General features: G+C 42.4%; 1 protein-coding gene across 2 annotated transcripts in view; it reads left to right on the top strand.

The window, feature by feature from the left end:
* prkx (protein kinase X-linked) overlaps window positions 1-26,031 on the top strand; it is a 124,685-nt gene that overhangs the window by 48,148 nt on the left and 50,506 nt on the right. For both annotated transcript variants that reach the window (XM_072477357.1, XM_072477356.1), the window contains exons 3-4: window positions 4,664-4,927; window positions 17,464-17,583. In XM_072477357.1, coding sequence (XP_072333458.1) covers window positions 4,664-4,927; window positions 17,464-17,583 — 384 coding nt within the window. The remainder of the gene's footprint in view (window positions 1-4,663; window positions 4,928-17,463; window positions 17,584-26,031) is intronic.

Raw genomic sequence — 26,031 nt, 5'->3', positions numbered from 1 at the left:
ACAGGCTTGGAGGGCCGAAGGACCTGTTCCTGTTCTTCTTTGTTCTTTGTTCACACACACACAAACATCTTTGCCAAACATGAATCTTAACTATAGGTCCCTTCCAGGCACAGAAACATTAAACCAACTTAAAACAATACCACATTTCTAATGTTTACCACTACCGATATAAATCTCTTAAAACCACCTTTGTTTTCCTAACTCTTTAGTTCAGGTGATTTTGCCTACTTTTTAAAATTCATTTATGGGATGTGGGCGTCGTTGGTTTGGCCAGCATTATATCCCATCCCTAGTTGCCCATCAGAAGGTGGTGGTGAGTTGCCTTCTTGAACCGCTGCAGTCCTTGAGATATAGGTACATCCACTGTGCTGTGAGGGAGAAAGTTCCAGGATGTTGCCCCAGCGACCGTGAAGAACCAGCGATATAATTTCAAGTCAGGATGGTGAGTGACTTGGAAGGGAACCTCCAGGTGGTGGTGTTCCCAGGTATCTGCTGCACTTGTCCTTTTAGATGGTAGTGGTCGTGGGTTTGGAAGGTGCAGTCGAAGGAGTGCTTAATGCAGTGTGACAATTAGACTTGCGTGCAATTTAGGTAGTGTTGCTGGTAGGGTGGCACGGTAGCTCAGTGGTTAGCACTGTTGCTTCACAGCTACAGGGTCCCAGGTTTGATTCCTGCTTGGGTCACTGTCTGTGCGGAGTCTACACGTTTTCCTTGTGTCCCGAAAGGCATGCTGTTATGTGAATTGGACATTCTGTATTCTCCATCCGTGTACCCGAATAGATGCCGGAGTTTGGCGACTAGGGGCTTTTCACAGTAACTTCATTGCGATGTTAATGTAAGCCTAGTTGTGACAATAATAAAAGATTATTTTTTACTTTTCTGTTTTCTCTTCAACATGAATGGCTGAGTTTACGTTTGGCAATTTTAAGGTAAATCACTTGATTTTTCTATTTTGTCTTTATTGAACTCCATGTTCTAAATGTATCATGCTGGGAATTGTTGCTCTGCATGAAAAATGAAACATTTTGAAAAAAATGTCAACACTTTTATCTTCAGTAGATTGCACAGGTGCTTTGACTATTTTTTTAAAAGTCTGAGGCCCACATGGGGTGCAGTCACATCAAACCAGCTTAAAATTTGTCATTCATTTACGGTAACAACATTTACATTAGGTGTGGATGACATTTTATGTAAATTTTGTATTCTGTGTTTCTCAAAATTCGTATGCGATAATGCCTCTTTATGCCCATATCCAGTTTCTGCCCTTATGAACTCCAGTAGTGCACTTCTCTGTAACATTGCACCTGGATTTTGTATATTTATCAGCTTGGGTACCTGGTAGTTCATTTGACTATTTCCTGGAATTAAGGTCTTATCTTGGGAAGAAAAACTGAACAGGTTGGACCTACACCCATTCCACTTTGGAAGGAGAAGTGATCTTATTGAAACATATGAGTCCTGAGGCAACTTAAAGCTAGGGGGCTTAGTTTAAGAATAAGAAGTCTCCCTTCCAAGATAGAGATGCGGGACAGGATTCTCCTTTCTAGACTTTAAGTCCTCCTGCCAGCAGAAAATCTGGACTGATGCCTGTTGGTGCGAGGAGTATCGTCCAGGTGCTGTTCCCATATCTCTGCCATGCAAATTTATGAAAGAGCACCCTAGCTAGATCCACACCCTCACCCTATCCCCGTAACCCAGTAACCCCTCCTAACCTTTTGGACACTGAGGGAGAATTTAGCATGGCAAATTCACCTAACCTGTCCATCTTTGGACTGTGGGAGGAAACCGGAGTACCCGGAGGAAACCCACTCAGACACTGGAAGAATGTGCAAACTTCACACAGACTGTCCCCCCAAGGCTGGAATTGAAGCCGGTTGCCTGGCGCTGTGAGGCAGCAATGATAACCATTGCCACCATGCCCCCCCCCTCCCTCGCCTGACCCCCTGAGCCCCACCCGCCCCTTCAGTCCTGCCCCCGAGCATTGCCGACTGTGCACTGGCACTTTGACACTGACACCCTAGCCTGGTACGATGGACCCTAAGGGGCGTCAGGAGGTGTACCCTCTGCTTCCATGCCCCTCTGTCGCTGCCAGGATGCAAAGGGAGGGTACCCCAGGAATCTGGGGTTTAGGTGAGCTCAAGCTGTGAGTAATGGATGGACCACTGGACCCACTCCCAGAATGGGGGTCCAGTGTCTGGACTGCCACTTCCAGCCCTGCGCAACCTGAAGATCATTTGGCATAGTGACCTCCGGCAGCTCTCTGTTTAAACGCTGAAGTGTTGTTCTCACTCTGATCTACTCTGTGACAGATTCAGATCAGACAGTTCATTGAAAATTCCAGGCAAGAGGACTTTCCCTTTCCTTACTCCTCCCTTAGCTGAATGATTGTAAACTGCTGCATTTTGAATTGTCAGAGGTTCCCTAGAATGACCACAGCACTTCAGATGTCTGAAATTCCATAAGGTCCTTTGAAATGGTAAGCATTCATTCAATTTCACAGTCAATGCCTTTAACTAACCTTTGATTGACAGCTTAATGGTTTCAACACCGCAGCCAGAAGATTTGTTTATTTATCTTCCTTTCACATTTTAATGCATCCCCCCCTTGATTAACATTATAAACATTCTAGTTATGATTGGAAGCTCCTGACCACTTCAACAATGCTGATGTACTTTCTGCAGTTACAGAAGAGAAAGTTAAACCACTTGGCTGCTTTGAAGTGGTCAGGAGCTGTCAATCATAAGGGTGTTTATAAACATTGTGGTTAGGATTGATGGAGGGTACTAGAGATGCATTGAAGCTGGAAGGGAAAGATAAAGAAACAAACGCCTCATCTGCTGCATCTGAACCTTAAGATGTTAATCACAGCATGGACTGTTCATTAGCAGTCAGACAGAACAGCTCGGGTGAGGAGGCTCCTTCAGAGTTTAAAAAGCCTGACCAGTATGATGCTTTTGAACAGAGGGTGACCACGCCAAGTGTGATATTCAGGTTGCTAAGGGCTGGAAGGGGCAGTCCTGACACAGTACCTCCATCCGGAAGAGCACATAAGGGATATAGATAATTTGAGTGAAAGGGCAAACATTTGGCAGATGGAGTAATAACAATCTTTATTGTCACAAGTAGGCTTACATTAACACTGCAATGAAGTAATGGTGAAAAGCCCCAGGTCGCCACATTCCGGCGCCCGTTCGGGTACACAGAGGGAGAATTTAGAATGTTAAATTCACCTAACAGTGGCCTGCCCAATACGACGGGTTCCCGCAGGCGCCGTCCACACCCAGGGGGGGGGGCCTCAAATGGGGTCTGGCCCGCGATCGGTGCCCACCGATCGGCGGGCCGGCCTCTCTGAAGGAGGACCTCCTTTCCTCCGCCGCCCCGCAAGATTCATCCGACATCTTACGGGGCGGCCTCGGGGAGGAAATGACGTGGAAATGAAGCGACGCCGCTCCTACCCCCCCAGGGGCGGGAGAATAGGGGGCTGGGAACGGTCTCCGGCGTCGGCATTTCGACTCCCGATGGGAGAATTGCGCCCCCTACGTCTTTCAGGACTTGTGGGAGGAAACCGGAGCACCCAGAGGACATCCACGCAGACACGGGGAGAAGGTGCAACTCCGCAAAGACAGTGACCCAAGCCGGGAATTGAGCCTGGGACCCTGGAGCTGTGAAGCAACTGTGCTACCATGCAGCCCTTACAATGTGGGAAAATGTCCAGTTTGGCAGCAGTAAAAGAAAATCAGCATATTATCTAAATAAAAAGAGATTACAGAATTCGGGATCTGGGTAACCTAGTATATGAATGACAAAAATAGTTGCTATGCAGGTACAGTTAATGGTTAGGGGTTAGGAAGGCAAATGGAATTTTGTCATTTCGTACAAGGGGAATGGAATATCAAAGTGGGGATAGAAATAGATAGATTATTGACTAATAAGGAGTCAAAGGGTATCGGGGGTCGGCTTAACGTGGCATTGAGGCCATGATCTTATTGAATGGTGGAGCAGACTCAAGAAGCTAAATGGATTCCTCTTGCTCCTAATTCGTATTTTCATACGTTCGTTTGGACCAATTTCATTAACCTTTGCTGTAATACCGCCAATGCAAGTATATCCTCCCTCCCTTAAATATGGAGATAAAAACGGCCCAGTATTCTAGGTGTGTTAATACAAGCCTATGCAATTGTTGAAACAACTTCCCCTGTATCAATCACCTTGCAGTAAAGCCAATGTGCCATTTGCCTTTCTAATTGTTTGCTGTATCTGCATGCTAACTTTTGAGTTCTTTGAACACCAACATTTACAAGTTTCATGCCTTTTAAAAAATTATTTTGTCTTTATTTTAAGACCAAAGTGAATAACCTCACACTTCCCACATTATATGCCATCTTGTTACCATTTACTTGAGTTTCCCATAGCTCCTTTCAGCCTCTGTGCCCTCCTCACAACTTACATTTCCATCTAGCTTTGTATCATTGGAACACCAAAATAATTAGTTGAATTTTGCTTAGAGCCACTGATTTATAATTCACGATGTCCTTATTTTGTGATGAGAATATTTGCTGTTTATTTAGGATCTCATTTTGCCGTTTTCTTACTTTTCTGTTGAAAGATCAATGGTCTTATAATCATTTTTCTGCTGTGTTAATCTATCAATGTTTAACAACAGGTACTGGACACATCATGATGAACGTTTTTTATATATGTTAATGGAATACGTGCCTGGAGGAGAACTGTTTTCTTACTTGCGTAACCTTGGACGTTTCAACAATGGTACTGGACTTTTTTACTCTGCAGAGATTGTGTGTGCAATAGAATATCTACATGCCAAAGATATTGTTTACAGAGACTTAAAACCTGAAAATATTCTACTGGACAGAGAAGGTCATATTAAGCTAACAGACTTTGGATTTGCAAAGAAACTTGTTGACCGGTGAGTCCATTTGTCTTAGCTTAGCTAACTGCTCCTAAAAGGAGCTTGCTGCCTGCTTTATATCTATCATCTTGTAATGTTTTATTATTTTGTGCAATGGAGCAAGCCATAGAACATAGAACAATACAGCGCAGTACAGGCCCTTCGGCCCACGATGTTGCACCGAAACAAAAGCCATCTAACCTACACTATGCCATTATCATCCATATGTTTATCCAATAAACTTTTTAATGCCCTCAATGTTGGCGAGTTCACTACTGTAGCAGGTAGGGCATTCCACGGCCTCACTACTCTTTGCGTAAAGAACCTACCCCTGACCTCTGTCCTATATCTATTACCCCTCAGTTTAAGGCTATGTCCCCTCGTGCTAGCCATTTCCATCCGCGGGAGAAGGCTCTCACTGTCCACCCTATCTATCCCTCTGATCATTTTGTATGCCTCTATTAAGTCTCCTCTTAACCTTCTTCTCTCTAACGAAAACAACCTCCAGTCCATCAGCCTTTCCTCATAAGATTTTCCCTCCATACCAGGCAACATCCTGGTAAATCTCCTCTGCACCCGCTCCAAAGCCTCCACGTCCTTCCTATAATGCGGTGACCAGAACTGTACGCAATACTCCAAATGCGGCCGTACCAGAGTTCTGTACAGCTGCAACATGACCTCCTGACTCCGGAACTCAATCCCTCTACCAATAAAGGCCAACACTCCATAGGCCTTCTTCACCACCCTATCAACCTGGGTGGCAACTTTCAGGGATCTATGTACATGGACACCTAGATCCCTCTGCTCATCCACACTTTCAAGAACTTTTCCATTAGCCAAATATTCCACATTCCTGTTTTTCCTTCCAAAGTGAATCACCTCACACTTCTCTACATTAAACTCCATTTGCCACCTCTCAGCCCAGCACTGCAGCTTATCTATATCCCTCTGTAACCTGCTACTTCCTTCCACACTATCGACAACACCACCGACTTTAGTATCGTTTGCAAATTTACTCACCCACCCTTCTGCGCCTTCCTCTAGGTCATTGATAAAAATGACAAACAGCAACGGCCCCAGAACAGATCCTTGTGGTACTCCACTTGTGACAGAACTCCAGTCTGAACATTTCCCATCAACCACCACCCTCTGTCTTCTTTCAGCTAGCCAATTTCTGATCCACATCTCTAAATCACCCTCAATCCCCAGCCTCCGTATTTTCTGCAATAGCCTACCGTGGGGAACCTTATCAAACGCATCTTGTTACTCTGTTTGACAAATATACATTGCTAGATTTCAAGGGATTGTGATGGTCTCCTAGAAATTGAGAATTGATGACATTTTATGAATAAATAATTTGTTATGGTCTAGGCCTGTTGATTGACATTCACATGGAAACAAAGGCAAAAATGTTTGGAATCACTGTTTGCAATAACATGACTTTGCATAGGGCACTAACACCCATAAAGTGGTTTATTTAAAAGTAAAATTAACAACCCACTGGTTTTGGTGTTGCTTTTAAGCGTATATACTGAAATTTCAGTTTGAGATGTCCTCCAATGAATAACACAATTCCTCTGTCTGGTGTGCGGAATCTCAGAAACTGATCAGTTCAAGTGATATGTCAAGCATCAAAATGCTTTGTCTGGAGAAATTATTTTATGTTTAGAAACTTTTTCCTGTTTGTGTGTGTGTGTAAATGCCCTGTCTTATGATCTGAAAGGTCCTAGCTTGGACTGAGTGAGACTGAGTTCAGTTGATATATGCGACCTTGACACCCTTGGGCTAAGAAAGAGGAAAGCTGATGTCGGCCTTTGTTACTGATTGAAGTTTAAAGACTCCTACTGGGGAGCACGTTAGGTTTTTGTAAAGCACAGGATTGAACTTGGATGTGTCTGAAGTTTTTAAACATTATTTTTCTATAAGCGCTAGCTTATTGAATTAGAATAAGTCAATGGCTTGGGCTAGATTTTCTGTTGATGTATTTTTTTTGTCCATAGTGTCCATGAAAAAGAATGTTGGCAAATGGTTGGCAATGCTTGAATAAATTATTGGTCTAAAACAGCAAGAATGTTAAATGTTGAGCGTTTCAAACTTTTCTCCAAGGTATTTTCACATTGATTTTGCGCAAATTGAAAAATAGATGATTCAAGCCCTCGAGCAGTGTTTTTCATTGCATTAGCTACATGCGGCTTAATTGAGAATTCTGATGTGGCTAATTGCATTTTTGGTCAGCTTAAAAGAAAAGAGAGTAGATAAAATTGGGTATGTACTCGATGCTCATTTTCAATGTATGCCTTTTTTGCTTTCTTGATTCGTGAACATTTGTGTACACATCAATTAGAAGATAACCAATCAAGGGCATTTGGGGATGGGCAATAAATGTTGGCCTCGTCAACAATGCCCATAAGCGAATTTTAAAAAAAAAGTTGTGAAATGGAACTACCAGAATGGAAGTTATGAACAAGGAAGCTCCAAATGTGGCCTGCTCAAGTCATAGAACGCCAACTCCATTCAGCTCAGCAGAAGAAACCAAGCTCAACTGATAACTGACGGCTTCAAAGCACCCCTTCATGTCACAGGGCAAGTAACACCTGGTGTATCTCAATGTGTGTCTCAGCAATCCCTTTGCTGAAGTCAAAATACTGCTCGCAACTGCTGGACAAAACAATTGATACATCACTTAAATTCTTTAAACACAGCATGTTCTGTGCCTGGAATTAAACTTTGGTGAAAGAGACTGAAAAGGTTGGCATTGAATGACAGGTATTTGTTAAGTAAACAGGAAAGTAAATTTGCCAATTTGTATTTTGAGGTTGATTTAGATTTATTGCCACGTGTACCGAGGTACAATGAAAAGTATTGTTCTGCGTTCAGTCCAGGCAGATCATTCCATGCATGAAAAACATAGGACATAACGATAAATACACAACGTAAATACGTAAACCTGGATGTTGGGTGAAGCATACGGAGTATACCATAGTGGAGAAGATGCGTACAGCGATCAGTTCAGTCCATAATGTTAAGGAATGGGTTAAGAGTTCAGTAATGCATTAAGAGACATTGCAATTAGTTGTCTCATTTATGTTAAGTATCCAATGATTGACACTGATATGGAAAGGGGCTTTAGGTGGCCCTTGTATCAGGTGGTGTGTTGTTAGAGTTTTGTGCAGAGGCTGTGGAAGTGAAATAAATGGTGTTTGGTGAAAAGGAACAGGACTTTTGACTCTTCATACAATGGTAACTAAAACGTATAACACATAAGAGGGCCATTCAGGAGTCTGGTAATAGTGGTGAAGAAGAGAATATCCCGGGTGGGAGGGGTCTTTGATTATTTTGCCTGCTGACAAGTGTGTGTATGCTACTTTGCTTCCTGAAGTCGATGACTAGCTCCTTGGTTTTGCTGATATTGAGGGAGAGATTGTTGTTGTTACACTGCGCCACTAGGTTCTCTATCTCCCTCCTGTACTCTGACTCAGCGTTGTTTGAGATCCGACCCAGTACAGTATTGTCATAACTTGAGTTGGAGTTATGGCATTTTCTCCTAAAATTAATGCATGTGGATAAAATGATGTTGCTGTAGCCATACATGTGGATAGTTTAACAACTTCCATTGGAACATACTGCCCAGGAGCAAGTGCAGCTCAAGCTAGTAAGGCTTCTACAAAACTAAAAGATTTGGTAAGTGTTGAGGAAGATTACAAAGGACATGAGGAAGATATAGCAAGGTCAGTGGAATGGAAATAAATTTTAATGTGGAGAAATGAGACTTATTGCATTAGGAACATAAAGAATGGTAGTTATATACTCAATGGAAAAATGCAGAAGGCTGTAGACGAGCAATGATACAAGTTCAAATGCATAATTTCCTGAAAATGAGACGGTAGATCCACTTTTTGTTTCCTTAGCTTTTGTAAAAATGAGACGATCTTTCATTTAACATCTGTAAAGAGAAGACAAATTGGCAAACCTGCAGGGTATTTTGTGCATTTTGTTGCTGATGTCTCCAGTAAGAATATGTCTTCAAATTGTTGAAGTTGCCACACAACAGATTTGTGGGCAAATTTAGAGCTCGGGGTAGCAACATGAAATGAAAATGAAATGAAATGAAAATCGCTTATTGTCACAAGTAGGCTTCAAATGAAGTTACTGTGAAAAGCCCCTAGTCACCACATTCCGGCGCCTGTTCAGGGAGGCTGGTACGGGAATTGAACCGTGCTGCTGGCCTGCCTTGGTCTGCTTTCAAAGCCAGCGATTTAGCCCTGTGCTAAACCAGCCACTTGATATAAATTTGTGATAGATGTGATTGATGGATATAAATTTGGCTGTGTGACAGGAAACAGACTAGTGGTTCACAGTTATTTTTCGAACTGGAGGAAGGTTTATAGTGGAATTCACAAGGGTCGGTGTTTGGACTCCTGCCTTTCCTGATAATTTCTAAATTTCCTGACGATACACAATTTGGAAGTGTTGGAAATTCCGTGAGGAAATTAGAGTAGAACTTTAAAAAGAATAGGTTGCTGCGATGGGCGGACACCCGGGTACCTGGTGCTGTGAGGCTGCAGTCCTGTGCTGGTTACATAGAAACATAGAAAATAGATGCAGGAGGAAGCCATTTGGCCCTTCGAGCCTGCTTCCGCCATTCGTAATGATCATGATTGATCATTCAACTCAACAGCCTGTTCTCGCCTCCCACCGCACCCCCCCCCCCCCCCCCCCCCCCAATATCCTTTGACCCCTTTTGTCCCAACAGCAATATCGAACACCTTCTTGAAACCATACAATGCTTTGGCCTCAACTATTTTCAGTTGTAGCGAATTCCACAGGCTCACCACTCTGAGTGAAGAAATTTCTCTATATCTCAGTCCTGCATGGTTTGCCCGTATCCTCAGACTGTGACCCATGGTTCTTGATTCCCCCACCATCAGGAACATCTACCCTGTCTAGTGTCTAGTCCTGTAAGAAGTTTGTAGATTTATACGAGATCTCTCTTTCTCTTCCCCCCCCCCCCTCATTCTTCTAAACTCCAGTGAATATTATCCTAACTGACTCAATTTCTCCTCTGCCCCATCCCAGGAATCAGTCTGATAAACCTTTGCTGCACCCCCTCTAGAGCAAGAACATCCTTCCTCAGATAATGAGACCAGAACTGCGCACACTACTCCAGGTGAGGTCTCATCAAGGTCCTATATAATTGCAGTAAGACATTCCTACTCCTGTACTCTAATCCCCTCGCTATGAAGGCCGGCATACCATTTGCCTTCTTTATCACCTGCTGCACCTGCATGCTTACCTTCAGCGGCTCGTGTACAGGGACACCCAGGTCTCGTTGCACATTCTTCTCTTTCAATTTATAGCCATTCTGATAATCTTCCTTCCTGTTTTTGCTACCACAGTGGATGACCTCACATTTAACCACATTATACAGCATCTTCCATGCATTTGCCCACTGATCTTGCCCAAAACCTACTGAAACATCTCTGCGTCCTCCTCACGGCTCACCCTTCTACCCAAAGATATTACATTTAGTTCCCTCATCTAAATTATTAATATATATTGTGAATAACTGGGGTGCCAGCACCGATCCTTGCGGTACTCCACTAGTCACTGTCTGCCTTCAGAAAAAGACCAGTTTATTCCTACTTTGTTTCCTGTCTAGCCAACCAGTTTTCTCCATCTCAATACAGTACCCCCAATCCCATGTTCTTTAATTCCGCATTCTAATCTATTTTTATACGGGACTTTGCCGAAAGCTTTCTGAAAGTCCAAGTAAACCACACCCACTGGCTCCTCTTCATCAATTAGTTACATCCTTGAAGAATTCCAGTAGATTTGTGAAGCCCCTTTCATAAATCCATGTTGACTCTGTCTGATTCGGCCACTGTTTTCATGACAATCCATAAAACCCCTACAGTGCAGAAGGAGGCCATTTGACCCATCAAGTCTGCACCGACCCTTCGAAAGAGCAACCTACCTAGGCCCACTCCTCTGTCCTATTGCCATAACCTTTACATTGACCATGACCAATCCATCTAACCTGTACATCTTTGGCCCGTGGGACTGTTTTCCAAGTGCTCTGCTATTAGATGTTAATGGACTCTAGCATTTTCCCCACTATCGGAAGTCAGGCTGAATGGTCTATAATTGCCTGTTTTCCCTCTACCTCCCTTTTTAATAGTGGGGTTACACTAGCTACCCTCCAGTCTATAGGAACTGTTCCAGAGTCTATGGAATCTTGGAAGATGACCACCAACACATCACTATTTCTAGGGCCACTTCCTTAACCATTCTGGGATGTAGATTATTCGGCCCTGGGGATTTATTGGCTTTCAATATTATCAATTTCCCAACATCATTCCCTTACTAATACTGATTTGCTCCAGTTCCCTCTCACACTAAACTCTGTTCCCCCAACATTTCTGTTATGTTATTTGTGTCCTCATTTGTGAAGGCAGAACCGAAGTATGTATTTAGTTGGTCAGACATCTCTTTGTTCCCCATTTCAAATTCCCCTGTTTCTGACTAAGGTAGCTACATTAGACTTCATTAACCTTTTTCTCTTCACATACCTAAGAAAACTTTTAGAGTCTGTTTTTAATGTTCCTCGCAAGCTTACCCTTGTACTTTATTTTCCCCTTAATCAATCCTTTTGTCATCCTTTGCTGAATTGTAAACTGCTCCCAATCCTCAGTCTGTTGTTTTCCCTGTCTACTTTGTACATCTCTTCCTTGGGTGCAATACTATCTTTAATTTTCCTTGCAAGCCATGGTTTGGCCATCTTTCCTGTTTAATTTTGTGCCAGACAGGAATAAACAATTGTTGCAGTTCACCCATATGCTTTTTGAATGTTTGCCATTGCCTATCCACCACCATCAATCAATCCTTCATAGCCAATCCGCCCCTCATACATTGTTGTTTCCTTTATTAAGATTCAGAATCCTAGTCTCAGAATCGGCTACATCACTCCTATCATATTATGGTCACTTATCCCAAGGGGTCTCTCACAACTAGATTGCCAGTTATTTATTTCGCTTACACAATGCCCAATACCCAGTCTAGTATGGCCTGTTCTCTTCCTCAACAGATTTATCCAGGAAACCAGCTCGTTTACACTCCAGGAATTCCTCCTCTATGGCATTGTTACTAATTTGATTTGCCCGATCTATTAAGGTTGAAGTCATTTTCGCAAAATTACTTGCACAAGTATAATTTGAAGTCCAGTCCTTTTGTGGCTTTTACTTTGAAATGAACTCTTGAAACTCTGGCACAAATTTTATTCATTAGTTTGAACTAATATATTTTTAAATACCATTTTAATGTACCTTTAGCTATCTGTTGCTTTCACTGCTTTTATACAGTTCTTTTTCATCATACTTCAGGCTTATTCTGTTCCATTGTGAACGATCCTTTATAGGTCCTCCCATCAGTCAGAAAGAAACTGATACAAGGGTTGATAGTATCATTGGCTACTGTTTTAAGATATGTCCTGTTACAATAAAGCTCCAGCATCTGTCTTCCCACTGCAGATAGCTCACCTATCTCTGTGAAGAACATAAAGATGAATTGAATATTACTTGAGCTCAAAAGCTAGATGTAGCTGGTTTGAAAATGGTTTTCTACAACTGATTACTCTATTGGTCACAATGAGGAAACTGGCTGCACGTTTTTAGACTTATGTTCAAGGAACTTTTTATTGGCCCTTCTGCCGGTCTTCAGTTTTCATGGTTAGAATATGGCAATTTACCATGACATCCCTGTTCTTAACATGCCAATCAAAAGTGTTATGGCCAGATTCTTGCACAGATGAAATATCAGACCCCACACACTGCAGCCTGGTTTCAGGAAGGCTAGCTACATGTTACAAAATAAATAATGAAAAAGTGGCTGAGCTAGTTTGCTCTTGGGCTTCGGCTACGAAAGCAATTTGTGATTCATGCTTCGACCACAACTAACCGATTTCAAAGCCAAGCATTTGATGCTCCCAGTATCCTTTGCATTGAACTTTACTGGCAGATAACACAGTTTAAAATGAATTACTTTTGTGGATCAACATTTTGATGTTTGAGTTAAATTCAAATCTGAGTAAGTAAATGGGCAGAGACAGATTGGCATAAAAATTGGAATGTTTTATTGTCTATTTTTGCAAATTCTGGACTGAGCATTTCTAAAACATCACTGCATATTATATTGTGTATTTACTTTATAATGTATTCAATTGTTTTAGCCATACCAGCTGACAATGTGTCAGTCACTCCTGATAGTGCATTATCAATAACTCATCCTAGTTTGCAGTGAGAGTTGATTGGCAGTTAATTAATATTGTGTTTGACTATCGCTATGCTTGTATAGATAAGGTTGTCAGTTCATGTTCCAGTCCAAAAATGAACATAACATCTTGGCTACGTTTCCATTGCAATATAAATGCCGAGGGTGTACTATATTTTCTGAGGTACCATCTTTCTGATGAAACATTTAACCAACCCCATCTGCAGTTTCAAGTGGATGGCGAGAGGGGAGCTGACGTTAGCTCCCTTCTCTCTCCACAGATGCTGTCAGACCTGCTGCGATTGTCCAGTATTTTCTGTTTTTGTTTCAGATTCCAGTATCCACAGTAATTGATTTTATATTCAAGTGATGGCACTATTTTGAAGTGCAGATACTGTATTCTGGACAGTGTATATATAGTCCAGAGAAGGTTCTCTAGGTTGATTCCGGGTATGAAGGCATTGTCTTATAAGGAGGGCAATTAGAGATGGGCAACAAATGCTGGCCTAGCCAGCGAAGCCAACATCCTGTAAAAAATGAATTAAAAAAAAAAAGTTTGAGTAAGTTGGAGTTGTAGTGATTGGAGTTTAGAAGAATGAGAGGCAACCTTATTGAGACTCTGAGGACTCTCAGGCGGCTTGACAGGGTAGATGCTGAGAAGTAATTTCCCTCTATGGGAGAGTTTTGGACCAGAGGGCATAATCTGAGTAAGGGGCCACCCATTTAAGATGAGAGATGAGGAGGAATTTCCTCTCATGAGGGTAGTGAATCCATGGAATTCCATACTACAGAGGGCAGTAGAGACTGGCTCATTAAGTATGTAGACAGAATTTTAATCGATAAAGGGATCAAGGATTATGGAGATAAGGTGGTAAAGTGGAGTTGAGGATTATCATATTAGATTATTCATGATCTCATTGAATGGCAGAGCAGACTTGATGGGCCGAATGGCCTACCTCTGCTCCTACGTCTTTTATGGTCTTAACCCTCAATCAGTATCACTGGGACATATTGTCTGATCATTATCTCATTTGTGGGTCTAAAACATAAACCTTTTCTCTCTCTTACCCCCCCCCCCCCCCCAAAAAAAAGATCTGAGTATTTCCAACATTTTCTGTTTTCTATCTCATTTGTGGGACTTCACTGTTTGGAATTTGCCTGTTGCGTTTCTTAGATTACAGCAGTGTACTTCAAACGCACTTAATTGTGACATATTCTGTGACGTTTTAGGTTTGTGAAAAGCAGTATATAAATGCAAGCCTTTCTTTTGTTAAAGATGACACTGCATGAATCATGAACCCGTTCTCTACCCTATAAAATCCCGATAACTTCCAATGCTAGAAAAATGTAGTTTCTCCAGTTCGCCTATTCTGCATGAGTTTTTTTTGCTGCAAATTATCAGTGCTGCGAAGCCTGGGGATAACCCATTGTTCATCAAGAGCCCAGATGGCCCACTGTCCTCACTGCGTGATTATTGGCTCACATAAAGTTATTCCAGCTGAATGGTTAGAAAGGAGATCGAACAAAATGAGCATTTGTGCAAGTTATGGGCCATTATTTTTGAATAATTAATCTGAAACTATTAGCCAATTCTACATATCTGACCAAAGGATCGTATTGTCTGTAATTTGGTAACTTATTTCCGAACCTATTTCTGATGGACTTTTGAATTACCCAAATATCAAAGTTATAGAGTTGAAGGAGGATTGAGGGAGGCAAAGTCAAACCCACTTCATGTTAACTTTGTGAGAATTTTCTAATTTGAGAACTTCGTCAAGAAATATTGAGAAATTCTGAGTTAATAGCTGAGCCCTGTCGCAAGCCATTTTTTAGTTGATCAGCAGAACTCTTTGGGATGATTTAAGTGACCATGAAATGTGCACTTTACTTGTTCTAACACCAGATGGTGTTATGGTCCTGCACTGAAACTGATGAGGTTAGTTACATTCCAATCAAGACCATATTAAGCAAAATTTGAAGTCCACAAGACGCGGGTGGTTAATTATCCTCTTTTTTTTTTAACAGCCGTATGTTCTGGTCTTCTGTTCAGAATTGCTATAGGTAATCTTGGTTCTGAATTTGAATGTGTGTGTACCATACTTATGCTGCTATAAATGACTTCAATTGTTGCTCTTTTGAAAAGGTGGAAGCACTGAGGGTGGCAAGGGCACAAAATGTACACTGGGTAGAAGACTTCAATGTCCAGCACCACGAGTGGCTTGGTAGCACCATCACAGACCGAGATTGGGACTGTGGCAGGTCGTGAGGGTACCAATAAAAGGGCAAACCTACTTGACCTCTTCCTCACCAATTTGCCTCACCAATTTGCCTGCCACAGACACATCTGTCCATGACAATATTGGTAGGAGTGACCACCGCATAGTCCTTGTGATTAAGTTCCATTTTCATATTGAAGATACCCTCCATCATGCTATGTGGCACTGCTAAATGGGACAGACCTGGATCTAGCAATTCAAGACTGAACGTCTGTGAGACGCTGTGGACCATCAGCAGCAGCAGAATTGTAGTCAACCGCAATCTGTAACCTTATGGTCTGGCATTTCCCCACATTCTACCAGCAAGCCAGGGGAGTAACTCTAGTTAAATGAAGAGTGCAGGAGGGCATGCTATCAGTAGTAACACTTTGCATTCCTAAAAGTGAAGTGTCAACCTAGTGAAGCTACAACACAGGATAACTTGTATGCCAAACAGCAAGTAAGAGAGCAAAGTGATTCTGTAACCAATGGATCAGATCTAAATTCTGCAGTCCTGCCACATCCAGTCGTGAATGGTAGAGGACAATTAAATAAATAATTTATCACTGGAGGAGGAGGTTCCAACAAGTATCCCCATCCTCAGTGATGGAGTAGCCCAGCACATCAGTGAAAAAGTCGAGGCTGAAGCATTTGCAACATTTTCAGCCAGATGTGCAGAGTGGATGTCCATCACGCCTCCTCTGCAGGTCCCAAGCATCACCGGTGTAAATCTTCAGCCAATTCGATGCACTCCACGTGATATCAAGAAATGGCTAATGGCACTGGGTACTGCAAAGGCTATGAGTCCTGATTCCGGCAAGAATACTGAAGACTTGTGCTCCAGAATTGTCACACCCCTAGCCAAGCTGTTCCAGTACAGCTAGAACACGAGTATCTACCCGGCAATGTTCAAAATTGCCCAAGCATGTCCTGTAAGCAACATACAGGACAAATCTAACCTGGCCAATAACTGCCCCATCAGCCTACTCTCTATCATCAATGAAGTGTTGGAAGGGGTCACTAACAGTACTATCAAGTGACACTCGCTGAGCAATAACTACTCACTGATGCTCAGTTTGGGTTCCACCAGTGTCACTCATCTCCTGACCTCATAACAGTCTAGGTTCAAACATGGACAAAAGGGTTGAATTCCAGATGTTAGGTGAGAGTGACTGCCCTTGACGTCAAGGCAACATTTGACTGAGTATGGTATTAAGGAGCCCTGCCAAAACGAATCTGTGGGAATCAGGGAGGGAAATCCTCCAGTGGTTGGAGTTATACCTGGGAGATGGTTGTGGTAGTAGGAGGTCAATCATTTCGTTCTAGGACATCACGCAGGAGTTCCTCAGGGTAGTGTCCTAGGCCCAACCATCTTCAGGTGGTTCGTCAATGAGCATCTTTCCATCATAAGGTCTGAGGCGGGTATGCTTGCTAATGAAGGAGCGATGCTCACCATTGGCGATTCCTCAGACACTGAAGCAGTCCATGCCCAAATGCAGCAAGATCTGGAAAATACCCAGGCTTGGGCTGAGAAGTGGCAAGTAGCATTCACGCCACAAGTGCCAGAGCTTGACCATCTCTAACAAGAGCGAATTTAACCATCACCCCTCAACTTTTACTGGCATTACCATCGCTTAATCCCTCACTTTCAACATCAACCAACTCATTTCGGACGTGGGACTTTTCTGCAGATGCAGCAGAAGATTCGATTCAGAATCTATTTGCTGCAATGTGTATGAGGAAACGAGGGAATTCCACTCTTGAACTGAAATGTACCAACCTGCTTTGTGCTGATGCAGGGAGCCAAAAGTAGAAGAGTGTTCCATTGCCCAACCAACAGTTTTAAGCAATTTTACCTTTTGAAACAACAGATATCCATTGTATAATAAAACCCCTCAAGTTATATGTAACTGTTTATTCCTAATGACTATATTTTGATCATTGTACATTGACGTTTCATCAGTATCAGTAATTTGCTCTGATTTTCTTTTCAACAAAATAAATGAGTATTTCCTTTTGTTCCCCTTTTGATAGAACTTGGACACTCTGCGGGACACCAGAATACCTTGCACCAGAAGTTATACAGAGTAAAGGTCACGGGAGAGCTGTGGACTGGTGGGCATTAGGCGTGCTGATGTTTGAAATGCTTTCAGGGTAAGTGTCTGGAGGCTTGTTCAGTTGTTCCCTCAAATTCATATCTTGCTAATATTTCAGTTTATTGCAATTGCTTGAATCTTGAGAGGTTACCTAAAAAAGTACTTCAATTTTAGGAATAAAACTGTCGCTTGGTAGTACCGAACTTCAATATTGCTGAAAGGAGAGAGATGTTGCCAAAACTTTGTCTTGCACTCATCAGGATAAACACCAGAATGTCAAATTTCAAACAATCATCACAATTTATCCTACAGGAGAAAAGGGTGTTGATTAGTTGGCAAGTCAATTCTGATTGGCGCAGTCTTTGCCACGGAGAAAGCGATTTACTCTCCAAGCTCCTGGGTAATTCAAAATAGGTGCAAGGCCTGGATATATTCCTTTTATTTACTAAGTGCAGGTCCCTGCACATAATGTCGCTCCAAGCCGCATAAATGAGCTACATTACAAGCTTGACGGATTAGCTTAAACCAGTTGTTAGTGTACCTATTAGCACACTTGGGATTGTTCAGCAAATACCGTCCGTTCGCAGGATCACATCAGACAACACCCATTTTGTTTTGGGTTTTGCAAGCGCGGTCGAGTTAAGTAAACAGTCAGAAATTTTTAAAACTTTTTCGGGATGTGGGCTTCACTGGCCAGGCCAGCAATTGTTGCCCATCGCTAATTGACTTTAAGGAGGTGGTGGTGAGCTGCCTTCTTGGACCGCTGCAGTCTGTGCTTTTAGAGAGGGAGTTTCAGGATTTTGCCCCAGCGACAGTGAAGGAATAATGATACATTTTCAGATCAGGATGGTGAATGACTTGGAGGGGAACGTCCAGGTAGTGGTGTTCCCATGTATCTGCTGTCCTTGTCCTTCCTAGATGGCAGTGGTCGTGGGTTTGGAAGCTGCTGCCTAAAGAGGGTTGGTGAGGTAATACAGTCTATCTTGTAGATGGTACATACTGCTGCTACTGTGCGTTGGTGGTGAAAGAAGTGAATGTGAGTGGGGTGTCAATCAAACAGACTGCTTTGTCCTGGATGATGTTGATCATCGTGAACATAGTTGGAGTTGCACTCATACGGGCAAGTGGAGAGTATTCCATCACATTTCTGACTTGAGCCTTGTAGCTGGTGGACATGCTTTGGGGAGTCAAGGGGTGAATTACTCGCCACAGGATTCCTAGCCCCTGATCTCCTCTTGTAGCCACAGTAATTTTATGGCTAGTCCAGTTCAGTTTCTCGTCAATCATGATGCCCAGAATGTTGATGGTGGGATTTTCAGTGATGGTAATGCCATTGAATGTCAAGGGACATTGGTTTGATTCTGTCTTTTTGGAGATGGGCATGGCCTGGCACTTGTGTGGCGCGAATAATACTTACCACTTGTCAGCCTGGATATTGTCCAGGTCTTGCTGCATTTGGACATGGACTGCTTAAGGAATTGCAAATGGTGCAATCATCATGGAAGGAAGATCATTGATGAAACAGCTGAAAGTAGTTGGGCCCAGGACACTACCCCGAGGAACTCCTGCAGCAACATCCCAAGACGAAGATGACTGACCTCCACCAACCACAACCATCTTCATTTGTGCTAGGTATGACTCCAACTAGTGAACTCCAATTTTTGCTAGGGCTCCTTGATGCCACACACAATCAAATGCTGCCTTGACGTCAAGGGCAGTCACACTCACCCCACCCTGCCTATTATGAATAACTGAAGGCAAATGATGTTTGATTTGATCAGCCATTTGCAGGAACATACAGCCTACATACTGGGCATCGCACCGGCATTGAAATTCATACGCAACATTGCTCAATTGTGTGCTAGGTAGAATGTCTTTTGTACTGACGCAGGCAGCCTATCAGTAGAAGATTCTACTCCTCCCATGAAGTTTGTATTTCAGTACCAGTACGATGCCAGGTACATTGGCCATGCGCCCAAGTAATTGGTTCATCAAATGAAACAGCATGTTCCTTTAGTTGTTCATAATAGGCATAATGTGCTTGCCAGCCCATGTTCGCCAAATCCAAAACAAAACATTTGCTGTTGGATGTGATTCAGTGATTGAACAGCACTTGCTGAACAATCCTGAGCACGCCAATAGCTACACCAGCAGCCAATTTGATATGCTCAGCCAAGATTCTAATGTGGCTCATTAAAGCTCGTTAGGAGCGACCTATATTCATATGTAGGAACTTGTTTCCTACAAACAAAAAAAATATGTTCAAGCTGTGCACCTAGTTTGAATTACCCAGGTCCTTAAAATTGTCCATGGTTTTATTCATGGTAGTGCCTCAGCCAATGAGAGTCAATTTGCTAATCAATCAGTTCCATTTTGTACTGTAGTTTAAATTGTTGTTAAATTGGGCATTCTTGCATTTGCCCTGATGTGTGCAAGACAAAAACCTTCTCTCTTTTCAGTGATGAATAAAATTAGATTATTGAGGTTAGGCAGCAGGCGAAACTTTATCAATGTTATTTCCTTGCTTTGAGAAAACTACTATACCCCTACTCCAGAAAGATAAACACAGTACATAATACTTGACAACCGACATGTTATATGGAATGAGTAGGGGACCGCTGTCTAAACCCCTGAATGAGCTTCCCTGATGACTTGTTAAATGCAAGCACCATCTGGTGTATTGAGTCACGACGGTCAGACTCAAAACCTTTGGTCTTTAAGCTATCCATTCTCACTGATCTAACAGTCTTGGGGCAGGGTAGTTTTTGTATGCTACATTAGAGAGAGGAAACACTGACCAGAGTTGCTCACTTGACCGCTGTCCAATGACTCCTGTTACAATTTATGCAGATCAGAATGTTGGATGAGGGTAATATTTGGTTCAGATAGAATCTGGTCCTGAACCGTTAGCAAGTTTCCCAAATTAATAATAATCTTTATTATCGTCACAAGTAGGCATACATTAACACTGCAATGAAGTTACTGTGAAAATCCCCAGTTGCCACACTCCGGCACCTGTTCGGGTACACTGGGAATTCAGAATGTCCAAATTACCTAACAGCACGTCTTTTTGGGATGAGCGATCATTTTTTTTCAATAATCAAAATCGCTGTAAACATTTATAGACACGTATATATCTTGGAAGTAAATGATTTACAGTATTACGGTGTAGAGGGTTCCATCTCTGCTACTCCACTACTGGGCCGATATCTGGGGTTTGAGTATCTATGTGTGTCTCTCTCCAGCTGGCACTGAAACTTCAGAGGCCAGGGGATGCCGCACTGGGTCACCTTCACGGAAGAGAGCACTGAATCAAGCCTGCCGTTTATCCCTAACCGGAAGCCTGAGGCTTATATCACACAGATATCCAGACCCCCACCAATGCCCAGGTGATTCTCTCTCTTGCCGGTGGTGCAACACCCACCCGGTTCCTACTTCGCTGGAGTAGCTTTCCCAAGAGAGAGAATAGGACACTGCTGTTTATTACCTAACCAGCAGCCTGTCCTGAGTGAACGGGTTTGAATCGTTCAAGATGACCCTAGATTCTCGACCCCGGAATTAAGGTGAGGAATATCTTAACAATGACTTGGTCAGAGATCGCTGGTGAGAGATTGAAGAATTAAAACGACTCCAATTATCAGCAAATCGAGGTTTATTGCAAAACCCAGGTCAAAATCATCAAACAGAAGAAATTATAATCAAATCTTAAACTCTAACACAAACTAAGTCTATTCAGGAAGTACTATAACGGACACAACGTAAAATCTTATTGTTACACAATTTTAGCAATGGCACAAAACACAAATCAAGCCCCCTGCCCTAAAGCCTCAACCACTATCAAGGTCAAGGGAGTTTCGCAAGCTGCTGCAGGGTACTTACGGTCACAGGCTGCGAGAGGTCAAGTCAAAGGTGGAGAGGTCAAGCCAACAGACCCTCAATCGAAACACAGCCCCTTTTATATCCGTTTTACCTGGCTTTTTCCTGTGTTCGGCCAGCCCCTTTTGCATTGAATCCATCAGGTTTAAAGTTCCCGCTGGTCTTGCCCCCTTTGAGCCGGTCAGACCTGTCAAGATGGGAGTACCTCCCCTAGGTCCGCCTCCAGTCTGCTTTTTGAGATAACGAGGTTGAGCTCCCTTGTGAAGATTTTCAAAGTCTTCCATCTGCTCCAGAGATCGCTGCTATTCTCACCTCGCTATGTTGATGGGGTGTTGATTGGATTCTGCTCTGGTGGAGGCAAAGTCATTTACATCTGCATGGGGCTATGACCATCCCATTGTCCTGCTTGCAGGCAGGCCCCTTTGTATTACCATGCCCCTTTGTCTGTGTTTTAATCTTATCTAGTTGTCTGGTTCCTTCTTCCTTGTAGCTCCTGGGGGGGGCGGTTTGTAAATACCTATGCCCCTACTCAGCTCAGCGGACCATGCCTGCTGGGAAATTTGGTTACGTTCCTTTGGCTGAAAAGTGTCCAGTTTACAGTCTCTGGGTTTTATTCCTGGGCAGTCAAAAAAAGGGCCGAATTGCCCGAAAACCTTACAACGGCAAAGTTTGGAAATGATGATAACTAAAATATTGTAGGCAATACAGTGTGGCAAAGCAACAAGACAACTATGGACAAATCCATTTTACGATTGAGGATTTTTTATTCCATGGACTCTTGAGGCATTCCAAGTGAGACACCATTGGTTGTGTTGACTAATATTGTTTGATATACTTTGTCAAATTTTGTTAATGATCGCATGAAGCATCTTGAAGTTTTTTGAAACTCTTTCAAAGGCACTTTATAAGTCTCTGTGGATGCTATTGATATAATTTAGAATCTTACACCCAATAGTAAATGTTCCTGAAAGGTTAGTTAACCAGAGAAACTATGAGCATTTTTCATATAGTTATTTAACCTTAACATGTTAGTACTATGTTTTAAAAGAAAAAACTGATATTTCATTGTGAGTGTTGAGCAATAAAGCAACCAGGTTACTCAAGGTCTGGCTTTTTAAAAAAATCCCCTCTCCTTCCCTACAATCCCCTTCAAAACTTCATCTGTCTGTTTAGCAAAATGTACATTTGCTGGGAAACTTTCCAGACACGAGTCTCAAAATTATGTTCTGGATTGTAAGGCTAAAGGCAAGGTTTTTAAGAAACATTTGGCAGCAGGTGTACCGATTGATTGAGGCAAATTCCACATTATTTGGAATGTGGAACTGTTTATTTTTGTGGAAGACAATGGCTTTTGGATTAGTTTGTGTACAAAATTGCTTGGATTTCTGCACATCCGCTTTCAGTTAGAACATGAGTTTATAACTTGAATTTTAGAAAAAAGAGACATTTCTTTTTAGTTCTTTGTTATACTTGAGTTGCCAATATAATTATGTTGACCATTGCACTATGGAGTGAACTTTTGGATGTGGGTGTCATAGGCTAGCATTTACTGGCAATACCTTGTTGCCCTGAGAAAGTAGCTGTGTGGCTTCCTAAATAACCGTGGAATGCAGTTAAAAGTCGATACCACCTTTGTATGGAACTGGAAACACACATAGGCAGACTGGGTAAGAACAAAATATTACCTTCCATCAAGGACATGACAAATCATTTGCTCTTTTTTGTACTTTTACTGATAGCAGCTTGTTATTGGTATATTTCTTTTAAAATACATTTTTTTTTAAGAGTACCCAATTAATTTTTTCCAGTTAAGGGGCAATGTGGCGTGGCCAATCCACCTAGCCTGCACATCTTTGGGTTGTGGGGGCGAAACCCAAGCAAACACTGGGAGAATGTGCAAACTCCACACGGACAGTGACCCAGAGCCGGGATCAAACCTGGGACCTCGGCGCCGTGATTTGGTATATTTCTTAAACTGAATTCAAATTCTCAAGGTGTCATGGTCTGCTTTGAACTCAAGTTCACTAGGTTATTCAGCAAAGTAATGGCAGATGCATAAGTGAAGAAGCATATGAACACCAATAAAATTGTTTAGAAAAATGGCAACAGTTCAACCTAATGCAAGACCAAGGTCCCATCAGCCTTCTTGGGCAGATGTAAAAGAAAGTCCTGTGCCGCTATTGGAAAAAGAGCAGGGAACCTATTCCAGGTGTCCTGGCCAATGTTTATCCCTCAACCAATCACTAACAGTGTTGGAGTGGGACACTGGACTGCAGCCTCATAGCTCCAGGGAACGGGTTCAATTCCCGCCCCGGGTGACTGTGGAGTTTGCATGTTCGCCGAGTGTCTGCATGGATTTCCTCCGGGTGCTCCAGTTTCCTCCCACACTCCAAAGATGTGCAGGCTAGGTGGATTGGTCATGCTAAATTCTCCCTTAGTGTCCAAAAGGTTAGGTGGGGTTACTGAGTTACGGAGATAGGTGGGGGCTTGAGCTTGAGTAGGGTGCTCTTCCCAAGTGCCGGTGCAGACTCGATGGGCCAAAATGGCCGCCTTCACTGTTGGAATTACTATTACTATCTGCTTATTATCATGTTGCTGTTTGCGGGATCTTCATTTCACAGGAATAAGTCGATTTGGCCCATTGTGTCCATGCTGGCTCTTTCTGGAGCAATCATTACTGTTCCATTCTCCTCTCTCCTCCTGCCCACTTTATTTCCCTCCCTGTCATCCAGCTTCCTTTTGAATTCCTACATTACAACAGTGACTACATTTCAAGTGCACTGTATTGTCATATGTTCTCTGTTTCCATCTTGCTGGATCATCATTTTCAAGGTTTTCCAGTCTGTATTTTTCCATCCTGTTTCCCTCTGTTCTGTTTTCTGTTCTTCATTCTGTTTCCCCTGCCAAGTATTCTTCACACGTACCAGTTTATTGGCTTGTTTACTGTTGAATATTTCCATTTTAAAGTATTTGTTCTGGTTTATAAACATTCAATATGAACTAGGTAATCCATGTATTGCTCTCTTTTAATGTAATGGCAGGTGTGGGGCCGGTTTATCTCAGTTGGCTGGACAGCTGGATCGTGATGCCGAGCAAGATCAATAGCACGGGTTACTCAAACTTGCCCCTCACATGAGGTTAAATCGCCACCAGTCAGCTCTCAAAGGGGAGAGCAGCCTATGGTCATCTGTGACTATGGCGACTTTACGTAGAGGTATCTCTTGGTGTTCACCTGAAAGGAATATTTTCAGTTAAAATAATGCCAGCTGTTAAGCTCTTGAGTCTTTGGTGCAACTAAGGACAATTTCAGCTAACTTTGTTATGCATATATGCTAAGTAGCAGCACCGTAATACTATGAAAAAGTTCATCACACTTAGTTATTTAGGACCAGCTGAATTTTGTTACATCTGTTCATGGTTTTTATTTTTCACTTTGTCTTTGAAGTTTTAGAATTTTGCATTTGGTTTGAATGTCTCCCAAGTACCTTACTAAACAGTTCCTCATTGTGCATTGATATCATTTGCTTTGTCATGATGAAGGTACTTAAGTGCCGGGTACCCCTGCCTTTGGTGCCTTGCCTATATGATCATTTTTCCTGGATGAGTTTGGACAACATATTGGAAGCCTAGTTGTTGCAACAGATCCATGGATCCTTGTGTATTATCGATGCACAGGGGCATTCAGATAGGAGTTGCTAGAAAACGATGGTGGCTAGTTACATTTTTTCACCCCATCACCCTTTTTATTCCTTTGCAGAATGTCTTCAATGCCAAAGCCAACAGTTATTGCCTATCCCTATATAACTGAACGCTTGCCTTTTCAGAGGTCAGTTAAGAGTCATCCGAGTTGCATGTAGGCCAGACCGGGTAAGGAGGGCAGATTTCCTTCCCTGAAGAAGCATTACACCAAACTGATACCAATCAGTCACTAAGACTCTAAAACTAACAATTATTTCAGGTTTATTTAATGAATTGAATATAAATACCCCAGTTGCTGAAGTGGAATTTGTTCCCAGATCATTAACCCAGGCCTCTGGAATATGAGTCCAGTTACACAACCACTATGCTGCCATATCATTGGTATTTCTATAGCCCAGTAGATTCTGAACCAATTGCACTTTGACTGACTGTTCCAGCTGAGATAAGCTAAACACCAGTTGGAAATTGAAGCTTTGAAATTCTGTGTAGTTTATTCCTAATTCGTTTTCTCGCAGATCATCCAAGATGTTTAAAGTGAATTGTAAAACTCCTGCCGTGATTATTTTGGTAGCAATCTATGCAACTATTCTTTTAGAATTGGAGCCTGCAAAACTTTAATTTACTTTACCAATATGAAGCGTTGTTTATTTTGTTGTTCTTTGGGCTTAAAGTCGAGGAAAACACCAAAAATGACTAGTTTTAAACTCGTTGAATTTCTGACCTTCATTGAATGGTATACAGTAAGACAAATATTTTTCAAACTTTTTTTCCTGGGGCCCATTTTTGCCAATCTGCCGTCCTTCGGGACCCACGCTGCCGACCTTCGCGGCCGATGCCATGTTAGCTTATCTTTAATGCGAAAGGGGGGCCTGCTTGGCCCTCATGATCTCACTCCAATCAGGTTACAGTAAGAAGTCTTACAACACCAGGT

This window comes from Scyliorhinus torazame, chromosome 15, assembly GCF_047496885.1.
Source record: "Scyliorhinus torazame isolate Kashiwa2021f chromosome 15, sScyTor2.1, whole genome shotgun sequence".
NCBI lineage: Eukaryota > Metazoa > Chordata > Chondrichthyes > Carcharhiniformes > Scyliorhinidae > Scyliorhinus > Scyliorhinus torazame.
Note: the sequence above shows the minus strand (reverse complement) of the source record. Positions and strands in the feature narration are given on the sequence as shown.